This window comes from Hermetia illucens, chromosome 5 (assembly GCF_905115235.1).
Source record: "Hermetia illucens chromosome 5, iHerIll2.2.curated.20191125, whole genome shotgun sequence".
Classification (NCBI taxonomy): domain Eukaryota; kingdom Metazoa; phylum Arthropoda; class Insecta; order Diptera; family Stratiomyidae; genus Hermetia; species Hermetia illucens.
This window is the reverse complement of record NC_051853.1, coordinates 39,755,989-39,766,472: the sequence shown is the minus strand read 5'-3', so window position 1 is coordinate 39,766,472 and position 10,484 is coordinate 39,755,989. Positions and strand designations below refer to the sequence as shown.

The 10,484-nt window shown below is 38.9% G+C and overlaps 1 protein-coding gene across 1 annotated transcript; it reads right to left on the bottom strand.

Annotated features, from left to right (window-relative positions):
- Positions 1-2,708: 2,708 nt before the first annotated feature.
- Positions 2,709-10,411, bottom strand: LOC119657933 (retinol-binding protein pinta). The gene is made up of 4 exons (XM_038065121.1): positions 10,071-10,411; positions 4,119-4,311; positions 3,722-3,951; positions 2,709-3,653 (listed from the first exon to the last, which is right to left on the bottom strand). The coding sequence occupies exons 1-4, from the start codon at positions 10,271-10,273 to the stop codon at positions 3,458-3,460; spliced, it is 822 nt and encodes a 273-aa protein (XP_037921049.1). The 5' UTR covers positions 10,274-10,411; the 3' UTR covers positions 2,709-3,457.
- Positions 10,412-10,484: the final 73 nt, after the last annotated feature.

The following is a 10,484-nucleotide window of genomic DNA, read 5'->3' as shown; positions in this document are numbered from 1 at the left end:
TCGTACCTAATATAGTGGTATCGGTAATTCGTTACAGTCCTTTCTTCGAGCTCTGGCGATCTGAAATTGTGTTCGCTTGGCACTCCGAATCGCAAAACAACTCACTCGTTCACGACAAACTTAAATTCCACGAGTGTAATTAAATTTTCCATTCTCCCGTTCACGCTTCTTGCACTACCCAACTCTAATCTTTCCAAAACCAACGAAAATCCATTGCCAAAATCACTTGCTATTCCGTGGAATGGGCACAGATCAAAAGTCGCTTCAGCACTTTCTTTCGCTCAAGGGAAATTTCGAGATCGTTTCCCACAGTGTCGTCTTCACGGCCGTTTCAGGTACCAATCTCAACCTTTCTCCTATCTCACCGGCCGTTGCACAGCTGTTCCTCCACGAACCGGTCCCCATGCCGCTACACTCGCCTTGAACTGCGAGAGTTGATGTTGCAGTAACATGTGCATGCACCTACGGATGCAGCAAATCATTCCCCTCTGTCAAGAGCAAATCGCTCGAATGCATTCAATAATGTGGAATCTGCGGCGAACATTAAGGTAATTGCACATTATGAAATGCATTTATTTGAGCAAATTAATCCAGAAAGAAGCGAATGAGATTTCGCTCCCGTCGCGAAGCCGCGGTCACTACACCTTGCATATTTCAATGTGCGGTCACGGTATGTGCCGCTTTTCTTTTTTCTTTAAAAAAGGTTCATAAATATTGCCTGCTCTTCTTTGGACAGTTTTGATATTGGGACCCAGGTCCTGAAAAAAGGCTTCACTTCACTCAATTAATCAATTCCTCACAGGTTTCTGGACCTGGGGCAAAATATTACCTTTTAAGGTATCGCGGTATATTTGAGCTTCCATAGTGCTTTCCACATGAACCAACGAGCCGATGCTACCGCGACGAAAACAATGTAGAAAGTGAAAATTAAGTGCTTTATTTTAGATCAATACCAAAATTTTTGCGATTTTTATAATGATATTTTTCTATCTGTAAATTGAATAATGTGCGTGGTTATTACAACGCACAATGACAGAAATTCGCTCCCGGATAAATCTTTTGCTTTGAACGAATAAAGGTTAGAGATTCAATTCACTTTCTCAAACCTTCCGATAGCAAACATTACTTAGCATTCATCAACGAGCCCGATTTCTCATTGTTTCTTTTCCAGTATAAATCCCAGACTCATTTGAGATTTGTATTTTCTGTGCTAGATCATCGAAGTACGGTTTTTTATTATGGAATTAAGACTTCATCAACGGAGTTATTAAGTATTCTTGACAGAGATACGAGCTTAATCTACGCTTAAAGCCAAGAAGTCAGACATATTCAAAAAAACCGAGCTATATGGCGTTGTAGCACCGGAATAATCTCGGGACCGCAGAGTAAAAGCCACTGGCGGGTTCCGCAAATATGTTTTCTATTTACCCTTAGCGCGTTAACCACACCTACGGACTTCGCGAGACGCCTCCACGCCTTCTCTACTGTTCTGTACTAAGTACGCTTGAGACTACCCTTTCATCGGCCATCTTGGGAGAGTGGTTTCCACTGCAATGGAATTCTCCTCCCTTCTTAATATATGACCTATCCACTTCCGCCCTTCGATTACATCACGTACGGGTGGCAGGCCCGTCCGCCGGTCAAGTGGTTTGTTTAAAACAGCATCAGGACAGCGTACTCCGATACGACGGTGACATTCCAACTCTACTTGTCTCTCTTGCCATATCCAAAGCCATTTGGTCAACGTATATAACCCAATGAGAGAGCAAAGGGAGATGTCATCACCATAGTCGAAGTATTTGGGAAAAGATGTCATAGTCCATTGAACTCCTTTACGTCCTCCGGACAATGCACTATGAAGAACGCCACCAATCATCATCATCATCAACGGCGCAACAATCGGTATCCGGTCCTAGGCAGTGCAGAGTACGTCAGATACACTGTTTGTTCAGGCTGTTGAGAGCTTTCTCGAAATTGGAGATACAAGAGGCATTTAGAACGCAATTGGGACTCATAGTGGATGTTCCTGAAACTGGCTTCGGTAACACCAATGATGAGCAGAAGATCTTTTATGGATCACGAACTTTCAGCAACAATATTGGGTATAGATTCTTTCCTAGTATACCGCCTGAAAATAATTTTAGAAGCTATTTCCAGCGGTCACATAATAGGCACTGAAGAATTCGGATCCGTTTCACCATAAACAACAGTATAATGATTGAAAAAATCAAAAATTGACTGACGGTTTCGTCTAGGGCAGAGGCAACTCATCAGACGCTGCCTCACCTAAACAACAACCTAGTATAATGATGACACAAGTTAATTATATGTGGATACAGTTTTGTCATCCAAGGACGCGTACTGCCCATAAATATTACTTCACGGACCCATTGTGATTGAAAAATTTTTGTTACGCACTGGTATGACGTCGGAAAAGGCTGCTGAGGCTCGCAATAAACACTTTCGTTCGTATCGTCTAGATTACGCTCGGAAGTTCAACCGAGAGGCATATAATTGCGATGTCATCAACAGACTATTATTGACTATTAACTGGAATGAGATCTACTCCACCGAAAGGACAAAAATTTTCTTCAAAGATACTCTTGAAATGCTTTTGCCCGCTGAAGCGCAGAGTGAGGTAGATGAAGACCTCGTAGAAGGATCTTCGGATGAATCATAGTTATCGTCACCGGAATAATAATAATACGTTATTTTTAATACATGTATTGAATAAAACATAAATGCGATAAGATTTTTTCTTATTTAAAATATAGTTAATTTTTTGTTTAATTTAAATTTTAAAGTAAATATATTTTTGCAAAAATATGTCATTTTGTTTAAGAGCTTTGTGTATTCCATTGCTCTATTAGCCTCAATACAGTCATTTGTACTGTTATAAATTTTTTTAGATGGATATGCATGAAATTGATCGCGATAATAATTAAACCATTGAGCTGCACTCAATAGGCTCAAGGTTCAAGGGCTCTCATCATTTTTATATTTTTCAGTTAATTCAATAAAAATTACGAGCTTTGTTTTTAGATTGTTGCCATTATGTCGGATTGGTCTATATAATTCGATCATATCACAATGTCGGGTGACTGTTTTACTGACCACATTTGCATCCTACAGTGTATTGTTGGCCTGTAGTGTACCGTTACGGTCTTGAATGAAGTTCCCTAACATATTTCAAGCCCCAGTTCCAATTGGACTCTCGCACCAACAATTACGTATTATTGTTAATATGTATATCACAATTTCCCATTATTTTTTTTGCACAATTGTAAACATTCACCTTCTTAAGAATATTTAATATACATTATCTTTTTCTATCATATTTTCTTATATCTAAAAACGAACTTTCAGCCAAAAGTTTTATTCTGCCACAAATTGCTCCCCTGATTCTACTCCAGTAGATTAGCCTAATACAAAAACTATAAAAGCAATTCTAAGACCATTACGGTATTTGTGTTCTAAACTTTTCATCGTACTTAAAGAATTCTACATTTTCCTCAACTTTTTCTTTCCAAAACTTTGTTAGTTCATTGTAAGATTTCCCTCCCCCACCCAATTCTCTGGGAAGTGCTGCTTTTATAGTAGGAGCCCCTTTTCGGACAAACAAACGTGACTTCATTTTCGCTGGCATGAAAAATCTAAGAAAAGACAAGAATAGCAAATATAAATTACTTTAATTCGAATGACCATCAAACATTTCGTTTACCTGAACGTATTTAATACAACATTTACATGCGTGGGAGCATTTACGAATTCTAGTAATTTTGGCTTGCATGGGTATATCAGCCAACTTTCAACAGACCGCTTTATTAGAGCTGGGTTCAATTGAAGGGCATGACTCAAGGTAGCTCCGTGCATATCGAAAATTGCTACAAGGCCTTGTGTTGAGATTTCAGGATGTAGTCGCAGGGTTAAGTCTAATATCATTTTAGAAATCTGGAAAAAAAAATTATCTCTGGGAGTGAATTTAAATATGTCTTTATCATGGTGTTATGCTTAAATAATTCAAACGCTTTCAGGACTAATTACAGTATAATAGTTTTTTTCAAAATTATGAAAAATTTATCATTGCCTTTTTCCAAACTGCACACTCCGTAATTTACCTTAAAAACATCGTTCATGTGATGTATTTTTGGATTATGTGCTGAAGTTCTTATCACAAAAATATGCCGGTTCGAATCATCTTTCACCAGTAGGGGAAGGAATACACCAATTTCTAGAAGCTCTTGCATCTTAGGCAAAAATGGGTCTCGATCTACAAACCATTCTGTTCTCTCTGCCCTCATCATGTAAAATCTGAAAATCAGAATAATAGCTTTAGTCGAAAAAATTCTGAAATTCTGAATTTACCAAGTATTTATGCATAATTCAATCACAATCGAAAAATCTGCTTCGTGGTTAAGATTTAATAAAAATTTACAATGTTATCCAAAAAGAATTGATGAGTCGATTATTTTCAAGGAAAATGTAGTCAGTTTGGCTAATAATCAAATTATTAGGGTCTGCAGTTCTATCCTCCAAGCTGGTCAGACAAACAGAGACACACTTAACAGTTTGATCGTACACTAAAAGTCTTTTTCTTCAGGGTTCTATGACATAGAAATATAGAGGTGAATGAATGGATCGACGAATTGTCCAGCTCCACTATTAGCAGCCCCTTAGCCGTTGCAGTTTACCACTCGCAGACTACTGTAAATTGTGGTAATTATTCATATTATTAGATAGCTGCTGACTCCAAGCATTGCAGACTTACCACCTTTGCTAAACGAAGGGTTCGAGCCTTCCATAATTTATAAGTCAGAGAATTACGAACGGGTACAGGATCACAGCGGTTTGCACGGGGTACTGGCCTATGGGGGACCACGCTGTTAGACAAGACATACCTTATGATAAGCTTCGAGGAAAATGGGAAGACCCTCGTTCACTTCTCTTACGAACGTCCAAGTTTTAATTTGTACCAGGCGGAGGTCCTTGGTTCCTAATTTTAAGCCCGTCCCCACGATTACATAATAATCTATTTTTGATTAATTTGAGAAACAAAGTCTTAATTGTTTAATGAAGCTTGAATCATTACTTTCCCTACGTTTGACCATTTATAAAAACCGTAGAAATATTATATGTTTTGAAAAAGTCGGGAAAATTTCAAAGAATTTCATTGTGTTGATTTTGAGCTATAGTGGTACCCGAAAACATGTATTTTTGAGAAAAATGCACGTAAAAGTTAAAATGCGGTTATTAAGGATAAAAAATTAACGGACCATTAATCTGCTATACTTGGGTCTTCTTCGGTTTCTTCAAAGAAGTAAAGCCGATTATTACTTCTTGCTCAAGTCATTCGAGCGTCGTTCGAACTGGTAAATTCACACTTCATTACGGGGATTGACATATGATGTAATTCCCGAATTATTCGGAATATCGAAAAATCACTTTGCCGAAACATCCTAAACTATATCTGGGTACAATTGATGACAAAAAAACGATTTATCGGATAATGTCCGTGGTTGGGAGCAGCGTGTAACAACTTGCTTAAAGGCGAGTCGTGGATACCACTGTGTCCGATGTCCAATTGACAGAACCGAATAGTGAGAACGAGCGGTTCCCTGAATATCCTTGCAATACAGTTCCGAAAATCGACAGAGTGAGCGGTCACGAGGAAAGCTTTCCCGCAGAAGGAGCGTCCGTTAATGGAGAATATTATAGGGAATATATCCTTCCAGTGTCTGCACAACGCCTCAATAGTGCCCGACAATGACTTTGATGCAAGAGGTAGTTTCACTGAATAGAATTTTTAGATTCTACGCGTAACTACCAATTTAAATCACATAGAAAATATATTTATAATAAAATTGATGATTTTTTTCATATTTTACTTAAATTTGCTGTAAGTACATCTTATTAGTGACTCGTTTACCAACTTACAGCACATCGAGATCAACAAAGACATGCTGATCTCAATGCCTCCTATAATGACAGCTATTATCAGGAAAAAAATATTTCGTATCACCAGGTTTTGAGAAGCCTTTCAGTATTTCTGTTATACACCAAAAGACACAGAGGAGAACTCTAATTTCTTTAGTGCTGGATGTAAAAAATATAATAGCGAAAGTAAAAATGTCTTCCGTTTATTTATTACATGTTGACGTTCATAATGTTCCGAGTTTGTATGCATTGAAAATTGCTTCTCGTTTAACGTAAAGCTAACTTCTTCTTCTTTTTTTCTTTTTTTTTCAACCTTTGTCCCATTTACAAACGGCCTCACTCGGACGGACGACATTGCAATAAATTTTAGATTTGAGACGTTCGTTGATACGTCGATCACAAAGAACACCAGTTGTGGAACGCCACTTCATCCAGGTTGCGTTAATGTGTGAAGCAATTCCATAGCGCAGTTCTCCATAGGCTGATACCGTTGACCCGAAGTATTTAAATCGCTCAGCTCTGAGCAGGTCATTGCTGCTGACAGTGATTGTGTCTGTTTCATGGAGAGCGGTCGTCAAAAATTCAGTTTTATTCAGATTCAATTTGAGACCGTGTTGCATGAGGCGCTCATTCCTTTTTTGGACAAGTTGCTCGAGATCATTTTTACTATTAGATACTAGAAAAACATCACCTGCATAAAGCAGTGTATAGGGCGCTAGACCTTGGATGTCCCATGTGATGGAGTCCATAGCAAGAATAAAGAGGAGTGGTGAGAGGACGCTACCTTGATTAACACCAACAGAGATACGAATCGGTTTTGATACACTCGTCACACTTCAAACTTTACTTTTCGAATTGTGGTAGAGCAATTGAACCCATCACACGAGTTTTTCTGGCACTAAGTGTTGTCGCAGAGCGTACCAGATAAGTTCGTGTGGCACAAATTGTAAAAAAGGTACCCATGCAGGTAGACATAATGATTTTATGCTTTTTACTTTTTTTTACAATTTGTATCTACATATGTATCTTTGACTTTAACTTTTTCATTTAAAAACAGATAAACTTCCCAATGATTTAGCAGCTAAAGTATTGAAGAACCAACCAGAAATCAGATTTCAACATTTTGTTGAGGCTAAAGAAATCATTGGCAAGGAATAAAGGGAACATTAAATTTCTACAGAGATGTAGAAAACACCGAATACTACCAAAAACACATCAAACTGGTGAGATCAAGAAGCGCATGGAAATACAAGCCCTGAATACCACAATTTCGGAACTCTACGTGCAACAATTAAAACAAAGCCGAAAAGCATATAGCACCCATTTAAAACTGGCTAAAGAAGCAACATCAATTCAGTGGCTACAAAATGGAAAGCGCATAAAAGTGAATGGACTCGCTGACACAAAACAAAATACAGAAGGAAAACCCCTGGCCCACACTATTGAACTACATGGTAAGCATCAATCGAATCCACTCCTAGAGAATTGACAGCTTTGAACAATGGACTAGGGTATGCGTTATCAGCCACAACTCGATTAGAAGAAGCCATCGTCAACATTGAAGCAGGAATAAAGTGGCTTTGCAACGAGATAGATGAAGAGATTCGAAGTGTAATAGCAAAAACTATCTTGAAGATAGATAAGCAAAAACTAAAAGAACATCAGGAGGATCTAAAAATTGCCTGCAAGAGAAAAGCCAATGTATTATCTGAAAGCGGACAAAGGTAACAACGTGGTTATAATAGATTAGGCCGTGATTGACGTTATAATTCATACCCTTGTCGGGTTTTGAATTCAATAAAAACGAGCTAAATGGCACCCGTTGCCGCTTTCGATCACGCTGCTCCGTAGAGTAGAGGCGCTGAGGCAGCGTCTGATGAGATCGCCTCTGCCCTGCGATCGAAACCGTCAAAGCCAAATATAATTTTAGAAAGTACTGGGCGCTCGCCCACGAACAAAGTAGTCCGTACACTTAACAGAAGGAGTAAGTTGCTTCTCGAACAAGTACAGCCCGCCATCAAGTTGATGGTGGGCTCAAGACAACTCATTCCCAAACAAAAAATTAACAACACGAGTCTCCATGGGCAACCCAATGTTACCACTTATGACGGAAATGTTTATGGCATATGTTGAATCAGTTATTGAAGAAAAGGGGATAATGCCGAGAATTTGGTTCGGTTATCAGCAACACGCTAACAGAAATTAACAGGATACACCCGAATATTCAATTTACAATGGAAAGGGAAGAACACGGATCTCTACCATTCTTGGATCTACGAATAGTGAACAACAGTGGGAAGCTCGGATTCGAGGTATATAGAAAACCAATTGCGACTCAAAGAACGATAATAGCAACTTCGGCTCATACCACAACACAAAAAATGGCTCCCAACAATTCATAGGTCCACCGGCTCTGCAAGGTAAGTTTTCATAAAGATGATGTACATACTTGATACAGCAATGAAGAAAAGCTACACCGCCGAAAAAATAGAAAAACTGATCACGAAGAAGCAAGACTAAATATAGGAGAACCAATACACAACATTCTTCGAACAAGCAAGCACTCCAGAAGAAACAAAATGGGGTAGCATACCGTTGTCCAAACATTTTTATAGAATTAAATATTTTCTAGGAAAAATTTAATATAAAAGTTTTCGCATCCAGCAGAGATGCAACACTAAAAACACGACTAGGAAGCGAAAAGGACTCATTAACAAAAGAAGAGAAAAGTGGAATATATAAAATCAACTGCAATGATTGCGAGATCTTCTACATTAGCCAAACAAAACGGCCCATCACGACGAGGTTCCGAGAACGCATAGTAGGGGAAAGACAAGGAACCAACACAGTGCGATCATCGGCAGCTATGCACGTCATCGAAGAGAGACATTCTGTGACGAGGACAAATCTGGAGCTGGTACAACAAGTTAATAAGTCGCACAATTTGGACACATGGGAGAGCCTTGAAATATTGCGGAAGGTGGCGACAAAATTGATGAGCACAGACGAGGGGAACTATGCATCGAGACTTATTGAAAAACTTCCCTACAAATGTAGGAACCGTACCACCCACTAAATACTGCAAATTGGTGGGCATTCACGCAAAAAGCATAATATCATCATTTCTATTTGCATATACACCTTTTTTTACAATTTGTATCTTTGACTTTTAATTTTTCTTATTTAAAAACAGATGAACTTCCCAATGATTTAGTAGCTAAAGTACTGAAGAAGGGAGTAAGTCATCATCATCAACGCCGCAACAACCGGTATCCGGTCTTAATAAGGAACTCCATATGGTTTAAGTGACCCGCCCACCGTAACCTATTGAGCCGGATTTTATCCAGAACCTGACGGTCATGGCATCGCACATAGATTTCGTCGTTATGTAGGCTACGGAATCGTCCATCTTCATGTAGGGAGCCAAAAATTCTTCGGAGGATTCTTCTCTCGAACGCGGCCAAAAGTTCGCAATTTTTCTTGCTAAGAATCCAAGTTTCCGAAGAATACATGAGGACTGGCAAGATCATTGTTTTGTACAGTAAGAGCTTTGATCCTAGAGAGACCCTAGTGGGACGTTTTGAGCGAAACAGTTTTTGTAAGCTGAAATAGGCTCTGTTGGCTGCCAACAACCGTGCGCGGATTACATGGTCATAGTTGTTATCGGTTGTGATTTTCGACCTTAGATAGAACAAATTATCAACGGTCTCAAAGTTGTAGTCTCCTGTCTTTATTCTTCCCGTTTGACCAGTGCGATTTGATGTTGTTGTAGGAGAAGCTGCATAGTTTTATCTGTTAGGGAAGTTTGGTTGGTTGACAGCCTTGCTGACCGTGTTGGTGCCAAGGTGAAGCAACGGCTTACTCTCTTCAAAACAAAGTATTAAAACATAAGGGAAGTTCTGATAAGAACGAAGAAGTATTTCAGTTAGAGCTTCTGGTAATAAAAGACCAATATAAATAACAAAAAAGAACTACATCGGTGGCGTAATATTAAATTCTTATCGAGTCGCATCCAAATACTGTTTCTTTATCAGACTGTATGTCAATGCTTTGCTTCACCCATTACATGCACATCTTACACAAGCGATTTATTCTGAAACTGAACTCAAGTACTTACGATTATGATTAATAATTACCTTCGTATTTTATCTTTTGTTTTGTCCAAATCATGTTTGCATCCCCGTAAAAAGAACACCAAATTTAAGTGATCTTCACACGCGTTGATGTGTGGGTTGTCTGCAAGCCATTCGCGGATTTCCTGGATGCTCCCTGCTTCTGCTTCCGAGATGTCTATCGAGCAGTCCGGCTCTTCACCTTGTAATTCCGTGGAAGATTGCATACTTAACACAACCAATAACTGACTTAAATCTGCAGTCACTTGGGACTACTGTAAAGATGCACCTTGCACTCTAATCGGAGAACAATAGACGCGTCTTCCATTTCGTAACTTTCAACTCTACTCGTGACAGGTCGTCGGCTTAACATTGCAATCATTTAATCTTTGAATTATCAGTCTTGATTATCATTTGTTTGATAGCTACTCATATAAA